Source organism: Tympanuchus pallidicinctus, unplaced genomic scaffold, assembly GCF_026119805.1.
Source record: "Tympanuchus pallidicinctus isolate F22 unplaced genomic scaffold, pur_lepc_1.0 scaffold103, whole genome shotgun sequence".
NCBI classification, from domain to species: Eukaryota; Metazoa; Chordata; class Aves; order Galliformes; family Phasianidae; genus Tympanuchus; species Tympanuchus pallidicinctus.
The window spans coordinates 12,564-34,002 of NW_026294621.1; the positions used below are offsets into that span (position 1 = coordinate 12,564).

Sequence of the window (21,439 nt, forward strand, 5' to 3'; positions counted from 1 at the left end):
AGACAGAAGTGTCACAGAGGAAGAATGCCGTCAGCAGCGGGCATCTGAGCTTCCCTGTGGCCTGGGCTTCTTGGCCCAATCCTGTACGAAGGGCAGAGCTCATTACATGGGGCTCATTACATGGGAATCATTACATGGGGCTCATTACATGGGGCTCATTACATGGGGCTCATTACATGGGGCTCGTTACATGGGGCTCATTACATGGGAATCATTACATGGGGCTCATTACGTGGCATTAGCAATCGAGTTGAACCCCTGCAACTCACAGGAGGGGAGCTGTGTCTGATACACAGGTGATGAACTCACTGCAGCACTGCATTGTCTGCAGTCCTTTAGAACACAAAAGAAACCCTCCTCAACCTGGCTGAAATGCCTGGCAGCAGCGAGGAGGTCGTCACCTCTCCCCACCCCAAATCCACTGAATGTGTATTTCAAGACCTGAAATCAGCCCCTGCATCTCCAGGGAAACCGAGAGGGAAGGAAAGGTGGCTGTTTTGGAGCAGAGCAGCTCTCTGAAGGCACCCAGCCCTTCTGCAGCAGCTGAGAAATTCACTTTTTAAACACGCAAATAAAATCCTCCCTCAGAATCTCTCCTTTGGCTTTAAAAGCGCTGCAGGCACACGACAGCCCTCCAGATCTCCACAAAGGAATTCCAGACAGCGCTCTGCTACAGCGCAGCTCCCTCCGGCCGCTGTGACGTGGCCCACATTCCAGGCTCCTCACCAACCCACAGCCATCTCTGCTGCCCTCACGCTCACACAGAGCTGCTTCCCAGCCCGTAAATCCAGATCAGGGCTGTAGGCTGCAAGACCTGAATTCCATGTGAGCAGCTGCAGAGGGCTGGTGCTTCTCTCTAATCTAACGGTGCTGCTTTCTGCTGCACCCTGGGATGAACGAACTGGAAAGCGAAGGAGTTCCTTCTACTGATGGCTGCGCTCCAGTCAGCACTGAGCTCAGGGTTCAGAACCACAGGCATTTATTCATCCGTTTATTAAGGATCTTCCTTATCTTTTGGCCATGGGAAGCTTTCAGTGAGGGCCACGGTACCTCAGTGCCTGCGATCAGCCTCGCGGAGGGGACGTGAATTCGTACAGCGTTTAACCGGATCACTTCCAGCTCCACTCGATCCTGCAAAGCACAACAGCACTTCAGCACAGCGACGTCTGCACGGCATCACAGAACTGCAGGGGTTGGAAGGGAGCTGCAGAGCTCACGGAGTCCAACCCCCTGCCAAAGCAGCTCCTACAGCAGTCGCACAGCTCGGCATCCAGGCAGGTCTGGAACATCTGCAGAGCAGGAGACTCCACCATCTCCATGGGCAGCCTGTTCCAGTGAGCAGTGGGACCATAGAGACACATTGGGACCCATGGAGACACGTTGGGACCCATAGAGACACATTGGGACCCATTGGGACACATAGAGAAACGTTGGGACCCATAGAGACACATTGGGACCCATAGACTCCACCACCACCCTGTGCAGCCTGTTCCAGTGAACAGTGGGACCCATAGAGACACACTGGGACCCATAGAGACACATTGGGACCCATAGAGACATGTTGGGACCCATTGGGACACGTTGGGACCCATAGACTCCACCACCTCCTTGTGCAGCCTGCTGCAGTGAACAGTGGGACCCATAGAGACACGTTGGGACCCATTGGGACCCATAGAGACACGTTGGGACCCATAGATTCCACCACCACCCTGTTCAGCCTGTTCCAGTGAACAGTGGGACCCATAGAGACACGTTGGGACCCATTGGGACCCATAGAGACACGTTGGGACTCATGGAGACACGTTGGGACCCATAGACTCCCCCACCTCCCTGTGCAGCCTGTTCCAGCACTCCGTCACCTCACTTCAAGAAGTTCTTGCGCACATTGGTGCAGAACTTCCTCTGCTGCAGCTCATGGCCGTTTCCCCTCCTCCTGTCTCCACTCACCACTGAAAAGAGCCTGGCCTCACCATTCTGCCCCCCACACCTCAGATATTCACAGACCTGGATCAGCTCCCCTCTCAGTTGTCTTTTCTCCATGCTGAACAGACCCAGCTCACTCAGCCTTTCTCCATAGCAGAGATGCTCCAGGCCCCTCACCATCTTTATGGCCCTCCGCTGGACTCTTCCCAAGAGCTCCCTGTCTGTTTTGTGCTGGGGAGCCCAGACCTGGCTGAGGCAGTGCTGCAGATGAGGCCTCACAGGGCAGAGCAGAGGAGGAGCATCGCCTCCCTCCACCTGCAGCTCTGCCTCCCAAGCACGCTGCCCTGGCTGCTGCCCTGTCAGGCAGGGAAGGGGCTGCCAGCACCTCCCCACAGCCAGCCTGCAGCGCTGCTGACCGCTGCCCAGCCCAACACACGGAGGTTCCTCGTGGAGCTCCTGGATTCCCGCTGCCTTTCACTGCATCCCTCTGGGGGCGCCAGAAAGCAAGGAAGAAGAGTGGAGAAGTTTCCCCCCTGCTCCGGATGGCCGCCTCTCCTGCTTGTGACTGTTAAGACCGTTTTTACTGATGACCAACACCAGATCCACGTGCCTTTAACGGGAGGTTTTTTTTTTCCCAGGCCAGCTTTTCAAGGTCTGGCTGCCAACGGGATTCAAAAGGCTGACAAAGGGAAGAGGGAGTAAAGAAGGCGGAGGGAAGATACCTGTGAGAACACGGTCACTCTTCCCGTGTCTTCGCTGACCACCTGGACGCTGCCCTGGATGCTGGCTCTTCCCACTGCCTTTGCTGTTATATGTCCAAGGCAGCTGACCTCAGCCACGGAGCGGTTGGAGACAGAGAAGTGGACGCTGGATCGTGGCTGGGGACCACCTTCAGACATCACCTGAAGCGTGTTTAAACCGGAGAGCCGTTCGTTAAGACAGACATCAATTAGCAAATAATCCCCACGCCGCCGCTGCGAGGGAAGGAATCGACTCCTCCGGCTGCCCGTCCCACGCCTCTCCCACCGCAGCCCTTTCGCTTCAAAGGACACAAAATCCACCACGCAGCCCCGTCCTGGCGCCCTCTGAGGGCACAGCACCAGGGCGGCATCACGGCCCAGCAGCTCCCTGCCGACTCTGCGTCCGCAGCACCCAGCTCTCCAGCCCAGCACTCAGAAGCAGCGCGCAGCAGCAGCGAAGCTCAGTGCAGCAGCCGAGGAGGCTCTGGGATGCGCAGCGCTGAACTGAGGTCTGATCACCGCCACAGGGCAGGATTTGGGAGCAGGAACACGAATAGGATTCGGAGCCTTTCCTCCTAAGCTTAATTAAGCTCTTTTCACCACATGAATGGTATCGTGAAATACTAAGGGGGAAAGGAAGCAAGAAAAAATGCTCACCTGCATCATATTGTGTGGAATAAGGGTAATCTTCCTTGGGATGAGTTTAAACGGAGGAAAGACCTGGCAGAAGGGAAGGATATTCTGCTGTAAACCATTACACGTGCTTTTCTATACACCAGACAGTACAGAGGCTGCTGGCGCTCAGTTCACATCCAAGGGGACCTGGGGCAGCCTTGCACAGAGCTCTCTAGCGAGGGCAGTGCTTCTGCCTTCCGAACGCAAGGGCTGGCAGAACAAGGGGCCACGCTGCCAAAACGCAATCAGCAGAGCTGCTTTCATCTCCCCTGAAGCACCTGGAACACAAGGATTCCACAGCAGCCAAAAAAAAGAGCAGATCTCAGAGCTGTGCGTCCTCACCTCAAGTTTCCGAGGAGCAGAAGTGATTTTTCTGCCCATCCCGTCCCAGGCTGTAGCTACCAAAGTCGTGTGGCCCACGGCGACAGCATGAAGTACGTGCAGCTGGGAATATTCTCCCGCTTCCTCCACTTGCCTAGAAGACACTTCAGCATGACTCCACTTCTCATTTCCTGTGTTATAACTATGAGATAAGTCGGGCAGGAACTGCTGAGCTGGCAAGTTACAACAGAGAGGCTTGTATTGCCCACAGCACACAGCTCTGAATGGCGAAACACCACGTAATAAAGACAATAAATGTGAGGGAATCGACTCCTTGGGTGAAAGAGGAACGGATGGACGGAGCTACCAGGCCTGAATAACGCCAATAGTTCCCCCGGAGTTCTCAGGTCTGTTAGAACCATAGAATCATAGAATCATAGAACCACAAGGTTGGAAACGACCTGTAAGAGCATCTGCTCCAACCATCTCCTCATCACCTCTGCCACCACCGGCACCGAACCACCTCACACAGCTCCTCATCCAGGCACCTCTTGAGCACTGCCAGGGACGGCGCCTCCTCCACCCCCCTGTGCAGCCATTGCAGTCCTGACCACCCCGAGAGGAAAAGTTCTTCCTTATGTCCAACCTCAACCTCCTTTGATACAACTTGCAGCCATTGCAGTCCTGACCACCCTCTGAGAGAAAAAGTTCTTCCTTATGTCCAACCTCAACCTCCTTTGATACAACTTGCAGCCATTGCCCCATGTGCTGCTCATTGCTTGGGAGCAGAGGCCAAATCCCTCTTCACCACAACCTCCCTTCACGCAGTTGCAGAGTGCAGTGAGCTCTGCCCTGAGCTCCTCTTCTCCAGACTAAACAACCCCAGCTCCCTCATCCTTGTGCTCCACACCCCTCACCATTTCCTTGCCCTCCTCTGAACGCCTTCCAGGGCCTCAACGTCTTTCCTGCAGCGAGGAGCCCAAAACTGAACCCAGCACCGGAGGTGCGGCCTCACCACAGGGATGCTCGCCTCCCTGCCCTGCTGGCCATTCCTCATGCAGGCCAGGATGCCGTTGGCCCTTTGGCCACCCGGGCTCCCTGTGGGCTCCTGTTCAGCCTAGCATCCGCCAGCACCCCCAGCTCCTTCTCTTCTTCACGCCCCCAGCCGCTCATCCCCAAGCCTGCAGCGCTGCATGGGGTTGCTGTGCCCAAATGCGTTGGCCCTGTTCAACCTCATCCCATTCACCTCAGCCCAGTGATCCAGTTTATCCAAATCTCTCTGCAGGGCCTCGCTGCCTTCAGGCAGATCCACACCACCTCCCAGCTTGGTGTCACCTGCAAACTGAGGGTGCACTCAATGCCCTCATCAGGTCCTCGATGAAGATATTAAACAGGATGGGCCCCAGCACCGAGCCCCTGGTTTTCCTCACAAGGTGAATATTCTCAGCACTCTTTGGCACGGCCCGGCCCGACGCAACGCTCACCCAAGGGTCACAACAGGCGCCGCTGCTTGCAGCTGCAGCTTCATGTACTTGAAGTATTTACTCTGCAGGGGAAGTCGCTGAAAACCCAGCACTCGAACAGTGGCCGTAACGGGGCTGCCAACCTCAGCCTGCATTGAAAGGGAAGAGGGAGGAAGGGAAGGAGCAACTCGCACCCTTCCTTGCTCTGGATGCGAGATGCCAAGCCTGATCTCGTGGTCTTGGCTCCGCTGGGTGGGCAATGCATCCCATAATAGCGGCTTTTAGGAACAGCGGGGCTTCCCCAGGGCTGTCTCACCTTTTCAGTGAGATCCACCTCCACCTCCAGCACATCAGACACGCGCACGTGGGCCGCGACGGGAGGCGAGGAGGCCAAACAGGAATCGTGGATTTGCAGGCTTAAAAATCCAGGCTGCAAAGGGGTGACCTGCAAGGAGAGCAAACAGCACGGCCGTAGCAAGGGGAGAAAACGTTTCCCTCTCTGCTACAGAAACGAGGCGCCGTGCTCAAACCCAGCTGCACCGATGGCTGAGCACAGCTGCGGGATTTGGCTCAGCTCACGCAGCTCCCCCAGGATCCCTCCTGCACCAAGGGAGCCCTGCGCTGTCCTGGGGAACCTTTGGGTCCGGTCTTGTTCAACATCTCTACGTCGAGTGCTGTGTGCAGTTTTGGGCCCCTCACTGCAAGAAAGACATTGAGGGCCTGGAACGCGTTGAAAGGAGGGCAATGAAATGGTGAGGGGTCTGGAGCACAGGGCTGATGAGGAGAGGCTGAAGGAGCTGGGAATGTTCAGCATGGAGAAGAGGAGCTCAGGGGGGACCTCACTGCTCTCTATGGCTGCCTGAAGGGAGGCTGCGGTGAGCTGGGGGTCGGCCTCTGCTCTGGTGCCATCAGTGATAGGAGCAGAGGGAACGGCTTCAAGCCACGGCAGGGGAGATTCAGGCTGGACATGAGGAAGTGTTACTGTTCAGAAAGGTGGGCAGCACTGCAATGGATGCCCAGGGAGGTGGGGGAGGCACCGAGCCTGGGGGTGTCCAAGGAAAGGCTGGATGTGGTGTTGAGGGACGTGGTTCAGTGGGAGCTGATGGTGATGGGGGAACGGTTGGACTGGATGAGCTTTGAGGTCTTTTCCAACCTTGGTGGTTCTATGATTCTATGATTCTATGTTCATCAGTGACCTTGATGAGGGGACGGTGGCCACCCTCAGCAAGTTTGCTGATGATACGAAGTTGGGAGGATTGGCTGAAGGCCGTGCTGCCATTCAGCGAGAGCTGGACAGGCTGGAGAGCTGGGCAGAAAAAAACCGGATGAGGTTTAACAACAGCAAGTGTGGAGTCTTGCATCTGGGGAGGAATAATTGCATGCAGTGGAACAGGATGGGGGATGAGCTGCTGGAGGGGAGCTCTGCACAGAGGGACCTGGGTGTCCTGCTGGACAACAGGTTGCCATGAGCCAGCAGTGTGCCCTTGTGGCCAAAAGGCCAATGGCGTCCTGGGCTGCATTGCACAGAGCGTGGCCAGCAGGTGGAGGGAGGCGATGCTCCCCCTCTGCTCTGCCCTGTGAGGCCTCATCTGCAGCACTGCCTCAGCCAGGTCTGGGCTCCCCAGTACAAAACAGACAGGGAGCTCTTGGAAAGAGTCCAGCGGAGGGCCATAAAGATGGTGAGGGGCCTGGAGCATCTCTGCTATGGAGGAAGGCTGAGTGAGCTGGGGCTGTTCAGCACAGAGAAAAGACAACTGAGAGGGGAGCTGATCCAGGTCTGTGAATATCTGAGGTGTGGGGGCAGCATGGTGAGGCCAGGCTGTTTTCAGTGGGGAGTGGAGACAGGAGGAGGGGAAACAGCCATCAGCTGCAGCAGAGGAAGTTCTGCACCAATGTGCAAAGGAACGGCTGTGCAGTGAGGTGAGGAGCACTGGAACAGGCTGCAGGGAGGTGGGGGAGTCTATGGGTCCCAATGGGTCCCAATGGGTCCCAACGTGTCTCTATGGGTCCCAATGGGTCCCAATGGGTCCCAACGTGTCTCTATGGGTCCCACTGTTCACTGCAGCAGGCTGCACAAGGAGGTGGTGGAGTCCATGGGTCTCAACGTGTCTCCATGGGTCCCAATGGGTCCCAACGTGTCTCTATGGGTCCCAATGTGTCTCTATGGGTCCCAACGTGTCTCTATGGGTCCCAATGGGTCCCAACGTGTCTCTATGGGTCCCAACGTGTCTCTATGGGTCCCAATGGGTCCCAACGTGTCTCTATGGGTCCCACTGCTCACTGGAACAGGCTGCACAGGGAGGTGGTGGAGTCTCCTGCTCTGCAGATGTTCCAGACCTGCTGGATGCCGAGCTGTGCGACTGCTGTAGGAGCTGCTTTGGCAGGGGGTTGGACTGCATGAGCTCTGCAGCTCCCTTCCAACCCCTCCAGTTCTGTGATGCTGTGATTCTGAGCACTGCTGGCTTCCACTTCCAAGCCACACGGCAGCCAAAATTCAGCCTTTGTCCTCTGGCAGTGAGATTACGTTGCTCTCTCTCAAATAAAACCTGGGAAGTTTTGACTTCTGCCTCAGCCACAAACTTTTGCCCTCTGGGTCCCAACCGACCGGCTGCATCTGCAGGTACTGCAGGAGGACACAGCAAACTGCAGGAGGGGATTTTTGTAAGGAACCACATCACATCTCAGCCCAGCCAGGAGACAGGGAAAAAAAAGACCAACAAAAAGCAAAGAGAAAGATTGATTTCCTCCTTTTTTTTCCCTCTGAGGTTGAACCTTCCTCAACACTGCAGTGCGAACCCCTGCACAGCGCTCACCTCGATGGCGCCGTCTGCCTCCAAGTATCTCACGTTCACTATTCCCTCCTTGCTGCTGTTGACCAGGAAGTATCCAGAACCTTCCACAAGACTGAACAGCTCCTGTGGACGAAAATGAAAGCAAACAACTGAGCCCTGAGGTTTCCCTGCCAAACGTGAAGGCAGCACTTGTTGCACACAGCTTCACAGACCCTGCAGGCACAACGGTGCCGTTACCTTGACAGCAGGGTGGTTCAAGACGGTGACATTAGCAGGCAGAACCGTCACGTCCTCAACCAGCAGGAACTCCACGGAGGTAAATAAGGCAGACGGTGCCTGGGAACACAATGAAACCAGAGCAACGTTCCATCAGGGCTGCTCCAGGTTACAAAAGCAGCACTGGCTTCCTCCCCTCCAACACAAACGACGACGCAGGTTGCAGACGGGCATTTCTCCGGACAGCAATCTCTGCCCGTGAAGCTGCAAAGGTTGGCATTCAGGGCTGAACGTGAGGCCTTACTGCGTTCCCACCGAGATCTGGTCCCCCACAAAGGCTCCTCACTGCTCACCCGTGGGCCACCACTGCTGCTGTACTTCACGAAGCCGACTTCAACACGAACAGTTCCTTTCATCTGATGCACTTCTAGAAGCTGATGTCCTGCAAGCAACAGATGACAAAAAAAGAGAAACCGAAACAAGACGGTGAAGATTTGTCAAGTTTCGCTGAGTTCCTGAGGAACAGCTTTGAGTATCGGCCTGTCAGTGATGCCCCCCACAGCCCAGCAGTACCGTGCAGCCTGCTCTGCCCGCTGCCGTCGTCCTTCACCACCATCCTGGTGGCTCTGGCGTCAGAGAAGTGAGCCAGGCTCCTGTTGGACGACTTCCAGTGCAGCACCAGCGAGCTGAAGTTGTCAAACTTGCGCTGCTGCCCATCCAAGACCACCAGCTCCAGCTCTGTGCTCCTGCGGCTGGAAATGGGGACCTGCACACCAAGGAGGAGCTCCATCACGGCTCACCGCCTGCCTTCACAAGGAATGTTTCCTCCTCCCGAACAAGAATCAGTCAGACTGCAGTGACAGCATTCTGGGCAGTGGCTGCTCCCATCTCCCAGCTACAGTTTGGTCACCCAACGTACTGCAGGGATTCCTCTCGGAGCTTCCCTGCTTGCAACATCAGTTACTGCCAGGCCAAACACGACGGGCAAAGGAATTTTGTCAGCAAAGGGCCCAGGCCATCATTCCATAGAATCACAGAATCCTAGAATGGCCTGGGTTGCAAAGGAGCACAATGTTCACCTCATTCCAACCCCCTGCTGTGTGCAGGGTCACCAACCAGCAGAGCAGGCTGCCCAGAGAACCCATGGGGTGCCATAGGGATCCATAGGGATCCATAGGGTGCCACAGGGATCCATAGGGTGCCATAGGGATCCATAGGGATCCATAGGGTGCCACAGGGATCCATAGGGTGTCATTAGGATTCACAGAATCATGGACTCATAGAATGGCCTGGGTTGCAAAGGCCCACAGCAGCCATCAGCTCCAACCCCCTGCAGTGTGCAGGTCTCCAACCAGCAGCCCAGGCTGCCCAGGGCCCCATCCAGCCTGGCCTCCAAGCCCTCCAGCGATGGACGGGGCATCGCAGCCTCTCTGGGCAGCTCTTCAGCCCCTCACCGCTCTCCCAGCACACAACTTCCCTGACCCCCAGCCTCCAGCTGCCCTCCCTCCGCTTCCAGCCGTTCCCTGCTCTCATCTCCCCTGCCCAAGAGCTGCCTCCCCTCCTGGCTGCAGGCTCCCTGCAGGCTGCGCTCAGCTCAGCCCCGGCTCCTCTTCTCCGTGCTGAACGAGCCCAGCTCCCTCAGCCTGGCTTTGCAGGGAGCTGCTGCAGCCCCTGCTCAGCCCTGCGGCTCCTCTGGCTCCTCTCCCACAGCTCCCTGTCTTTCTCGTGCTGGACGCAGTGCTGCCCCAAGCCTTACCAGCTGCTTGCTGTGCTGTGGCAGCAGACAAGGTGGAGCAGCTCCATAGGACGGGCTCACAGCCATGCTGACAGGAGCAGCACAGATGAACGTCACCACGGCTGACTCCACAGCAGGTGCGGGGTTCAGCAGCCCAGCCCGGTTCCCTGCACGGAACGTGAGCACCTGCAGGGACACACAGAGAGCTGCAAGGCGCCCAGATCAGCCGCAGAGGGCAGAAAGAAACGGCCGTGCCTTCAGATGCAAAGCTGGCATCAGGTGCTCAGAGCCAAAGGATGCGCAGGACGATCAGAATCACAGAATCACCCGGGTCGGAAGGGACCTCAAGGATCACGCAGTTCCAACCCCCTGCCCAGCAGGGCCACCAAACATCCACATTCACATCAGGTTGCCCAGGACCCCGTCCAACCTGGCCTTGAACACGGCCAAGGACGGGGCATCCACAGCCTCCCTGGGCAGCCCGTTCCAGGGCCTGACTGCTCTCCTTGGGAAGAACTTCCCCCTAACATCCAACCTCAATCTTCCCTCCTTCAACTTGGATGGGTTCCTATGGGTTCCTATGGGTTCCTATGGGTTCTATGGGTTCCTATGGGTTCCTATGGGGCTCTGTGGGTTCCTATGGGTTCCTATGGGTCCCCTTGGTTCCTATGGGTTCTATGGGTTCCCATGGGTTCCTATGGGGCTCTATGGGTTCCTATGGGGCTCTATGGGTCCTCTTGGTTCCTATGGGTTCACAGAATCAGAATCACAGATCACAGAATCACCCGGGTCGGAAGGGACCTCAAGGATCACGCAGTTCCAACCCCCTGCCCAGCAGGGCCACCAAACATCCACATTGAGATCAGGTTGCCCAGGACCCCGTCCAACCTGGCCTTGAACACGGCCAAGGACGGGGCATCACAGCCTCCCTGGGCAGCCCGTTCCAGGGCCTGACTGCTCTCCTGTTAAAGAACTTCCCCCTAACATCCAACTGAAATCTTCCCTCCTTCAACATGGATCCATAGGATTGGAAAAGACCTGGCAGGTGATCGGGTCCAGCTGCCAGCCCATCACCCCGCTGCCCACCACCCCGGGTCCCTCGCCCTGTGGCCAGGCGCGCAGCCACTGCTGCTGACTGCCATCGTAGTCAGGACGCAGATGAGCAGAAAGAGCAGAAGCAGCACCTGCAGCACAGCTGCGGTGCCTCCGAAGGTTGTGAGATGCTAAGAACCCTCTGCCTTCTGGCTCCTGCATCGTGTTCTTGAGTTTAATACTGAACCCATCACCACATTTGGATTCCGAAAGGAGTTTTCTCTGCAAAGAGCAGCTCTCCCCCACCCCCAGTGACCGTGTCCCATTCCTACGGTTAGCTGGGTATCTTCCCAAAACGTTTTTTTGCCTTGTAGAAGTTTCTGCGGGCAGTTTGGAGGGAAGCTGCACCGCGGCTGTCTGTGCATCAGGACAGAAGCACCAGCCTGAACAGGACCCCTTCCGTCCTTTCCCCAAACACAGCTCTGAGTCAAACAGGAACCAACAAACCAACAAGTGTAAGAAGAGTGAAATCCTTTGTGAGCAAACCCAGGCTGTGAGCTCTCTACTCGAGGAAATGGGAGACTGAAGGTGCAAATCTACCCAGCCTGCAGCTCCTGATGAAGTTCAGAACGCTGCTTACCTGCTGCCCCAGCTCCAGGCACGCCGCACGGTACACGTACTGCTTCACTTTCCTTTGGGTTGGCAGGCGGATTTGCACCACCTCAATTTTACTTCTGTGTTCTACAGTCAGTTCCGAAAAGAAACGGGACGGTTCCAGAACCCAGGGCCCTGGGCCACCCTCGAAAACAATCTCCTTGGTTGCCTTCCAGGTCACCAGAGCCACCTCCGCAGGGTTGACGGCCTGAGCACGTGAAGAAAAGCAAAGCAGGAATTCCTCTTTTGGTGCCATCTGTCAGTGGGGCGTTCGAGTCAAAAAGAGACCAAGAAGAACCACTGATGGCACTGCAGGCCTGCAACTACTCCAGCAACGTCAGGGATGCTTAAGGTCAACCCCCAGGGCTCTGTAAGGCCGGAATGAAGTCATGCACACGCACGACAAGCAGACAAGAAACTGCAGATTGTTATAAAATATCCCCATTTTTCTTCTGCGTTCATTTCTTCCAAGCTGCCCAAGAAATCCAGCTTAGGCCCCACCTCTGAAAGTGCTGATCCAGCAGCACGCAGCTCAGACTGAAAAACAAAGAGCAGCCAAACACACTGCTGCTCTTCCCCAGAAACTGAAGCCAAGTTGACTCTTCAACCCATTTACTCCCATCCAACAGAACGGATTTTGTTTGTTGCTGTCGGTTAATCCCCAGCTGCAAACAACTCAGGATGCAGCACTGTGCAACGGAGGCTCCTCAGCGGTCAGCGATTGGAACCCAGCACGCACGTCCTCACCTTGAGAGGCTCATAAGCAGCAAACGTTGCACTTGTTTGCAAGGACTGCTGGTGGACACGAACGCTCACTGTCAGCACTGTGTGTCCCACAGACCTGGCTTCTATTTGGACGCTGGAGCAGAACGTCCGGTAGGGCTTCTGACGACCTAAAACAGAACGTCTCTCATCTGTGATGAAATTAAGTGCAGGAGAGCCCTTAACATCCTTTGGTTTTCCTAAAGGCTCCCCCAGGTGGCACATTTGATCCCACAGCCGTTGGGAGACAATTAGAAAAGAGCTGAATGACAGCACGGTTTGGGTTGGGAGCTCAGGGGTCCCAAAGCTGCGACCCCACAGCGCCTGCAAAGCCCCCGACCTGCCCACGTCTCACAGCAGCCCAGGCTGCCCAGGGCCCCATCCAGCCTGGCCTCCAAGCCCTCCAGCGATGGACGGGGCATCGCAGCCTCTCTGGGCAGCTCTTCAGCCCCTCACCGCTCTCCCAGCACACAACTTCCCTGACCCCCAGCCTCCAGCTGCCCTCCCTCCGCTTCCAGCCGTTCCCTGCTCTCATCTCCCCTGCCCAAGAGCTGCCTCCCCTCCTGGCTGCAGGCTCCCTGCAGGCTGCACTCAGCTCAGCCCCGGCTCCTCTTCTCCGTGCTGAACGAGCCCAGCTCCCTCAGCCTGGCTTTGCAGGGAGCTGCTGCAGCCCCTGCTCAGCCCTGCGGCTCCTCTGGCTCCTCTCCCACAGCTCCCTGTCTTGTCTGGGAACCCCCAGCCCTGGACGCGGTGCTGCACACGGGGCCTCAGAGAGCAGAGCAGATGCTTCAACCCCATCACAGCCTCAGCATTCATTAACAGCTGACGAAGTCCCCACAAATTATACAAAGCACGCTTACGAGAACAAGCATTTTGGAGCTGACCCATCATACCTCCTTCTGCAAGGACAAACACTCCTCTCTTCTCCATGCTTATCTCCAAAGGCAAGAGGGAGCAGTCGGTGAAAGCAATGTACTCCCCCGTTTCCCTGCGTGTGAAGTAAGCCTGGAGAGGAGCCAGCAGCGCGTGCCCCACCTCCACGTCCGCATGCAGCGGCACCAGTTCCAGCTTTGCCAGAGGTTCCACAAACACCTGCATGAGCAGAGCATCAGGAAGCAGCATGAGAGCAGAAAACTGCGACAGCAGGAAACAGCCCACGTCAAAAGCTGGGGAACAGATGGATGGCACCTTCGCTTACAAACGCTCTAACAGTTCTGACGTGACGCTAAAGAGGATGCAAAATCAATTCAGCAGCTGCACAAAGCAGCACAATTTTGCTGCACGAAGCAGCACCTGACACTCGAGATGTAAGAAATACTAAGATGCAAGTCCAGTAACGTACACTGGAAACGGTGCCACCGACAGCAAGCTGCAATAAAAGCCTGCAGAAAACCGAGCCCAGCTCTTCTGAACAACAAACACACTTTGACCTTCAAGCAGAAGCTTTCTGTTCCTCAGCCTGGACAAGACAGCAATTCAGAACAATGAAATCATAAAAGAAAGACTTCCCTGTATTGCTGCGTAATGAAAGGGGTTCTGTGCGTCCCTGGCCTGAAGCGTGCAGTGCCCCTGCGCCAGGCCTCCGCTCACCACTCCCTGCACGGTGACCGTGGCCACAGTTTGATTGGAAGAAACCCAGGAGAAGTTGCCACTGCCTCCCTCCACCTGTGGGAACAGAAAGGAAAGGGGGTGTCATGAATACAGCAGGAGGGGGAAAACAACCTTGTGCTCGTGGCTTAGCTGTGCAGCAGCACCAAAGGGTGCTTCTGTTGCCTCTTATGCAACGCTTCCAGCAGTTCAATCTGCAGTGATGCTGAACGGCGTCCAGCCAAGTGAACGGCAAACGAAACGAAGAACAAAGTGACAAAGCAGCAGAGAGGCAGAAAAAGGAAAGGCGAGGGGACAGGAATGGGGCATTTCTGGGGAAAGGAAAGCAGCACGTGGGCTTGTCAGTGAGACAGGGATGCTGCGAGGGAGGCAGGCAGCTAGCAGAGGAACTGAGCCGGGAGCTCCCAGAACAAGGAGGCCGCCCCAGCTCCCCAAAGCACGCCGGACTTCACCTGGAGCTGGTGCTGATGCAGCACTCCTGCGGGGTGCCATGGGAACGCGAGCAGAGGAGAGGAGAGCCGGATGGGGGGGAACAGCTTCACCTCCTGCTCACGGCTGATCGCTGCGGGGAAGGGAGCAGCAGAGCCATCCTGCAAACACGGGGACAAGAGGAAAAGCCCTTTCCATCGGAGCATCCAGAAGACAAACTGCTGGTCTCACAGCGAATCCAGCCTGAACGCAGAATCCCCACGGAACAGATCGCTGCCACGGCCACAGGCTTGAAAAGCACACAGGTGGAATCAAGTGTTTCTTTTGGGGGATTGCAATCCAAACAACTGCGCTGCGCTGCAATGCGGCCCACAAAACACTTTGTATAAAGTTAAAGGCAGGAGTCTGGCTGTATTTGTTTCCTTCACGCATTTAATTTCCTTCCCAGGTGCCGAGGCCAATTGGCACAGTGTGCATTGCTATGAAACCCATCAGCTTCAGCTTGCCTTTCTAACTGTCTGCTTTCTCACTTTTCTAAGGGTCAGTTTTTCCCTCTCGGATGCTCCCAGCTCACCAGCTGCAGGAGTTGCATACAAAGGCCTCGTGGGGAGTAACTCAGGTTGTAGCAGGACAAATACAGCACGGCTCCAATCACAGAGCAGCTCGTTTCCCATGGATGTGAGCAGCGCTAGGACACAACCCAAGGGACTGAAGAAACATTCTGAAGAAAAAGCCTGAAGAGCCTGCAGCCAGGAGGGGAGGCAGCTCTTGGGCAGGGGAGATGAGAGCAGGGAACGGCTGGAAGCGGAGGGAGGGCAGCTGGAGGCTGGGGGTCAGGGAAGTTGTGTGCTGGGAGAGCGGTGAGGGGCTGAAGAGCTGCCCAGAGAGGCTGCGATGCCCCGTCCATCGCTGGAGGGCTTGGAGGCCAGGCTGGATGGGGCCCTGGGCAGCCTGGGCTGCTGTGAGACGTGGGCAGGTCGGGGGCTTTGCAGGCGCTGTGGGGTCGCAGCTTTGGGACCCCTGAGCTCCCGACCCAAACCGTGACTGTGAAAATCACAACCATCCTTATCTCTTACCTGCTGAAGGACAGAAAGCAGCTCAGCCCTTATCGCTGTGGTGCCACCTTTTCGGACTCGAACCACGTGGTGAGAGCCGTTAGGAGACGCCGTCAGCTCCTCAAAATGCTCCTCAGACAAGCGGAGAGTCATCCTGAGGTTCTGCGAACGGACCAAAATCAGTCAACGCTGCAGCTCCTCCAAGGGAGCCCAGATTCACTGCACACAAACACCCACAGGGCTGCGCTGTCCTGGAGAGCTTTGTAACACAGGTAAGACTGAAGCGAGAGTGGAAATCTGTGTTACAGAGACTGAAGGAGACTGAGGTGATAAAAGCAACAGCCGCTTTCCTTCTCCTGCTCTCTAATCCTGACACTACTTTCAGTGCACTTGGAATGCTGCGTTCATTCCACGCTCCCCATGACAGCAGCGCAACTCATCGCAGCAGCCCAGGCAGCCACGCGTTGCTAGCAGGCATTTACTCACCTCAGACAAATAAACCTTGGTGCTGTCCCTGTCATAAACCTCAACGGTGATGGCGTAGCGCCGCTGCACCTCCAGCACCCATCTGTCTCCTGGAGAGATGCTGAAACCTGAGATAGGAAACCAAAATCAGCAGCAACCAACAAAAAAAACCCCAAACGGTCGCTATCTTTCATTAAGAACTTTGCTGCCAGAGTTGCTTTTCTGTCTGCAGGACAACCGAGCGATCCCTAACTTGGGTTAGAAACTGTAAGTTTGTGCTCTGTTTTGTGCCCCATCAATGGGATGCAATTTTTGGTCACCGACGTCTTTCTGCTGACGGGGTCCTGGGCAACCTGATCTGAATGTGGATGTTTGGTGGCCCTGCTGGGCAGGGGGTTGGAACTGCGTGATCCTTGAGGTCCCTTCCGACCCGGGTGATTCTGTGATTCTGATTCTGTGAACCCATAGGAACCAAGAGGACCCATAGAGCCCCATAGGAACCCATGGGAACCCATAGAACCCATAGGAACCAAGGGGACCCATAGAGCCCCATAGGAACCCATAGAGCCCCATAGGAACCCATGGGAACCCATAGAACCCATAGGAACCAAAGGGACCCATAGAGCCCCATAGGAACCCATAGAGCCCCATAGGAACCCATGGGAACCCATAGAACCCATAGGAACCAAGGGGACCCATAGAGCCCCATAGGAACCCATAGAGCCCTATAGGAACCCATGGGAACCCATAGAACCCATAGGAACCAAGGGGACCCATAGAGCCCCATAGGAACCCACAGAGCCCCATAGGAACCCATGGGAACCCATAGAACCCCATAGGAACCCATGGGAACCCATAGAACCCATAGGAACCCATAGAGCCCCATAGGAACCCATAGGAACCCACAGAGCCCCATAGGAAACAAGGGGACCCATAGGAACCCATAGGAACCCACAGAGCCCCATAGGAACCCACAGAGCCCCATAGGAACCCATAGGAACCCATAGAACCCATAGGAACCCATAGGAACCCATAGGAACCCACAGAGCCCCATAGGAACCCATAGGAACCCACAGAGCCCCATAGGAAACAAGGGGACCCATAGGAACCCATAGGAACCCACAGAGCCCCATAGGAACCCACAGAGCCCCATAGGAACCCATAGGAACCCATAGAACCCATAGGAACCCATAGGAACCCATAGGAACCCACAGAGCCCCATAGGAACCAAGGGGACCCACAGAGCCCCATAGGAACCCATAGGAACCCATAGGAACCCATCCAAGTTGAGGGAGGGAAGATTGAGGTTGGATGTTAGGGGGAAGTTCTTCCCAAGGAGAGCAGTCAGGCCCTGGAACGGGCTGCCCAGGGAGGCTGTGATGCCCCGTCCTTGGCCGTGTTCAAGGCCAGGTTGGACGGGGTCCTGGGCAACCTGATCTGAATGTGGATGTTTGGTGGCCCTGCTGGGCAGGGGGTTGGAACTACGAGATCCTTGAGGTCCCTTCCGACCCGGGTGATTCTGTGATTCTGTGATGTTCAGCTCATTGCTCTGACTCAGAAAGCAGCCCATCGAACGGGGCAAAGCCGACTTCAGTTCTCAAACCAGAGCACTTGGAGAGATGCGCCCTGCTCCGGCCTTGAGAATGAAGGCACCGATTCGTTACGTGTGATCCTGATCAGAAAAAAACCCAGAAGGACGATGTGAGGCGTTAACAACCGAGCTCCTACTTTCCCATTACCTAAAAACTCAGCTTCTACCACGTGGATGGTGCAGTTAGGCAGCCCAGATGCAGCTCGCATGTGAATGTCTTGATTTATGTATAGGAATTCTGTTGGATGTTTTTCACTCAGGAGCGGGTTTAAATACAGAGCAACCGAGGGTGTGGAGTTTGATCTAATTTTCACCCCCTGCCGCCATCAGTGGGGCTCCATTTTGTAACTGGGTGGAGGAGGAGCCCTTGTGAATAGAGAGAAGAGGAAGGAAGAGAACGGGGAAGCAGAGCAGCAGGGAGCACCGAGCCGAGGGGAAGGAGGAGGCGCAGGGAGCCCCTCCAACAAAGCTCAAGCACTCAGAGCCACTGCGAACCAAAACCAAAGCGTCCCGCCTGCCTTCACAACCTGTTTCACTCCTGATCTGTGACTGTAAATCAGGGAGAGCTTGGGAGATCGCACAGCTCACTGCAAGAAAGACATTGAGGGCCTGGAACGCGTTCAAAGGAGGGCAATGAAATGGTGAGGGGTCTGGAGCACAGGGCTGATGAGGAGAGGCTGAAGGAGCTGGGAATGTTCAGCATGGAGAAGAGGAGCTCAGGGGGGACCTCACTGCTCTCTATGGCTGCCTGAAGGGAGGCTGCGGTGAGCTGGGGGTCGGCCTCTGCTCTGGTGCCATCAGTGATAGGAGCAGAGGGAACGGCTTCAAGCCACGGCAGGGGAGATTCAGGCTGGACGTGAGGAAGTGTTACTGTTCAGAAAGGTGGGCAGCACTGCAATGGATGCCCAGGGAGGTGGGGGAGGCACCGAGCCTGGGGGTGTCCAAGGAAAGGCTGGATGTTGTGCTGAGGGACGTGGTTCAGTGGGAGCTGTTGGGGATGGGGGAACGGTTGGACTGGGGGAGCTTTGAGGTCTTTTCCAACCTTGGTGATTCTATGATTCTATGATTCTATGATTCTATGAGCTGCCCAGCAGCACAGAGCACAGCACACAAGGATACTGCGATGGACCACGACCAGGCCGCTCTGCCCCAGCTGCACGGCTCGCACGGCGCCGCTCCTCCCGTCCAGGTTGGCCACAGGCAGGAGCTCAGAGCCCCCAGGAGCAGCGACCTGATCCCGAAGCTGCAGCTCGTAATGCTCCAGAGGAAATTCCAGCTCTGCAAAACACAACAATTGCCGTGGTTTTATAACCACCTCCGCTCTCCTCCGAAGCATTCTCTTTCAGCAGGCACGAACGCAAGGACCGAACAACAACGGCAGCACTCCGTCAGTCTAAAGAAGGAACTGGCTGCTGTTTTCTCCACGCTGGCAGCGTCAGTTCAGCGCTCAGGAGCTGCCACACGTGGAAATCGATTCGCATCCACTCTGCCACCATTCCCCATTTCCACAGGGTGCCGCATTCCAGCACAATGAGGCCCCGGCAGCCAGGCGGCTCAGAACCAGACTTCATCTCTAAGGCTCAGAAAACCACAACGAATCCACGGCCGAGTCACAAAGCTCAGCACAAAACTGGGCTCGACGCTGGGAGAACCACTTACCTGTCATCTTCCCCCGCACAACTTTTGCAACTCTGTATTTCACAAGTGCTCCAACCAGGAGGTGAACATCGTGAGCGGGGATCAGCACTACGTGCTCCAGAACCAGCAGGCGTACCACAGCAGCAGCCACTTTCTAAAGGGAAATCAGAAGGCTGCTGTGACCCACAGCCACGACAGCCAAAGCAGGAAAAAATGACAAAGAAATGCACGTTTTCCATGCAGTTTGCCTTAAAACAGAGGTTTGGATTCTATTTGTTTCTTTCTATCAAGAAAATCGTGGTGATTATTCACCTTGTAGGTCGATTCGTGTATTCGCACTCTTATAACCGCTGCTCCAGTCGTGATTCCTGACACCAGGATTCTGTCTCCTTGTTTTTCTGCTCTTTCCAGCTCAACGATGTGGTTTGGTGGGGAATAGTCAGCTTCCGAGTACTTTAAAATCCTGACAAGAAAACAAAAGTAACCTTGGCTGCCATCTCCGTGACCATTTTGGATTCAACGCAGCCAGGCTCGTGTGCCACGAGGCCATTGATCAGGAAGAAATCATCAGCAGAGAACCGTGGAAAAAAGCAGGTAGGAAACACGCCTGCAAGGCTCCAATCACACCCCCAGTTTGAAGCAGAGGAACCTCAAACTTAAGCTGGATTCCTCGGGATCCTCCCTGACAGAGATTTAAAACTGCCCAGGGATGAAGCTCAAGCATTGAACCCAATGCGTGTCAATTCCTCGCCCTAGGAGCACCCCAAGATGAAAGCAAGCCCTAAACATCCCCTCATCCTTTTGTCACAGTCACCTTATTTTGTCTGACGATTCCACGCTGTCCACATCCTCATCCTTTGCGACGCTCCACTCAAAAACCATTCCTGACAAGCTACTGAACGTGTTGCCTGAAAACAAAAGTGAAAACTCACATGAAGGGGAAAATTCATGCACTCTTGTTAGCTGCCATGGTAAAATCGAGCCTCCTTTCCTTCTGAACACGAAGGCAACAAGCAGCATTTATTTCTCAGAGCACAGCTTTGGCGTGGTACTGGGAGAGCCCTTCTCACAACCGTACCTTTGACATCCAGGGCTCTCACTGCCAGCTCCAGGGGAGAATCCTCCACGTAGATCTCCCGAGTTCGGGACAGAATTTCAATGCTGTTGATCACATCAACCATCACGTCGCAGCGGAGCGTGTGGCCGGTGACTGCAGCAAGGGAACAAACAGCGCTTCGTTCAGCCCCTGCAGGTTCCTATGGACTCAACAGCTGCGAAAAGCTCTGCCAGTGAGAATAATCAATAGCTGCTTTCTCACCCTGCAGAACATGGCTGAGGTGTTATCACTCATCACAGCTTGTTTTCAACAAAATAATATCACGATATCGTACACTTTGATACAAGCCCTAAATCCTACATCACCTCCCACCTCATGAGCCTCTGCTTTTCCACCCACCGTGCTCCTCAGCCATCACAGCACTGCTCAGCCTGGTGGGCTGTGTGGACTGAGCAGACAGCAGGGCTTTCTGGGCGCATGCAGCACCATTCTCATAAAAGGGCTCAGCTTTGACAACGTTGTCGTGCATGGAACGCCTGAAAGACACAAAGACATTCCCTTCTCTGCTTACGTGTCTATCTTTACAGCACTGTCAGAGCACTGGGCTCCTCACCGCCCTTCTGGGCAGACCACGGGCCTCTGCTGGGCAGGGCACAGACGTCTGTGAGGCAGATCATAGGCCTCCGTCAGGCAGGCCATAGCCCTCCATTGTGCAGGCCATAGAGCCTGTCATGCAGGCCGTGGGCCTCTGGCAGCCACACGGCACAGCCAGGCCATTATCACACACAAGGCCCCTGATCCAGGCCCCCGCCTCCTCACTGCACCCCGAACCCCTCCGTCCCCACACACCTTTCCACCCCCCCCCCCCCTTCAGCACTGCTTGCTCCCTCCCTCACCACGAGTAACAGCCCCACTCGGCCTCCAGCACGAAAGACACTCTGATCTCCCGGCTGAAGGGCAGCAACACTTTGGGCGCATTAAGCTTAAAGGCGCAAGAAGGCACCACGACGAACACAACGAGGGCGAGAAGGGGAAAGCGCCGAGCCCGCCGCATCCTGTCAGCGAAGCAAAATGGCGCCGCTCACAAAGCTCTCTGCGCGTGCGCGTTAGGACGACGCGCACCCGGCACCTGCTGGCTGCGCATGCGCGTTAAGACCACGTGTGCGGCATTCGCTCACGGCGCATGCGCGATGCCCCGCCCTCGCAGCGCGCCAATTTCTCTCAGAGCCCGTGCGCGCGCCTCGCCCCTCCCCCCCCCCCCAAGCGCTCCCGCACACCGAACA

General features: G+C 55.9%; 1 protein-coding gene across 2 annotated transcripts in view; it reads right to left on the reverse strand.

The window, feature by feature from the left end:
* The window catches only part of NUP210L (nucleoporin 210 like), a 29,237-nt gene extending 7,987 nt beyond the window's left edge, over window positions 1–21,250 (reverse strand). For both annotated transcript variants that reach the window (XM_052668581.1, XM_052668574.1), the window contains exons 1-26: window positions 21,053–21,250; window positions 20,556–20,692; window positions 20,178–20,309; window positions 19,914–20,007; window positions 19,412–19,562; window positions 19,121–19,253; window positions 18,581–18,739; window positions 17,610–17,678; window positions 15,892–15,998; window positions 15,427–15,567; window positions 14,374–14,511; window positions 13,826–13,978; window positions 13,207–13,408; window positions 12,299–12,444; window positions 11,538–11,759; window positions 9,887–10,051; window positions 8,704–8,896; window positions 8,484–8,572; window positions 8,152–8,250; window positions 7,936–8,037; window positions 5,439–5,567; window positions 5,144–5,271; window positions 3,681–3,813; window positions 3,321–3,383; window positions 2,646–2,825; window positions 1,051–1,131 (exon numbers count right to left, since the gene is read on the reverse strand). In XM_052668581.1, coding sequence (XP_052524541.1) covers window positions 1,051–1,131; window positions 2,646–2,825; window positions 3,321–3,383; window positions 3,681–3,813; window positions 5,144–5,271; window positions 5,439–5,567; window positions 7,936–8,037; window positions 8,152–8,250; window positions 8,484–8,572; window positions 8,704–8,896; window positions 9,887–10,051; window positions 11,538–11,759; window positions 12,299–12,444; window positions 13,207–13,408; window positions 13,826–13,978; window positions 14,374–14,511; window positions 15,427–15,567; window positions 15,892–15,998; window positions 17,610–17,678; window positions 18,581–18,739; window positions 19,121–19,253; window positions 19,412–19,562; window positions 19,914–20,007; window positions 20,178–20,309; window positions 20,556–20,692; window positions 21,053–21,210 — 3,504 coding nt within the window. In that variant the 5' untranslated portion in view covers window positions 21,211–21,250. The remainder of the gene's footprint in view (window positions 1–1,050; window positions 1,132–2,645; window positions 2,826–3,320; window positions 3,384–3,680; window positions 3,814–5,143; window positions 5,272–5,438; window positions 5,568–7,935; window positions 8,038–8,151; window positions 8,251–8,483; window positions 8,573–8,703; window positions 8,897–9,886; window positions 10,052–11,537; window positions 11,760–12,298; window positions 12,445–13,206; window positions 13,409–13,825; window positions 13,979–14,373; window positions 14,512–15,426; window positions 15,568–15,891; window positions 15,999–17,609; window positions 17,679–18,580; window positions 18,740–19,120; window positions 19,254–19,411; window positions 19,563–19,913; window positions 20,008–20,177; window positions 20,310–20,555; window positions 20,693–21,052) is intronic.
* Window positions 21,251–21,439: the final 189 nt, after the last annotated feature.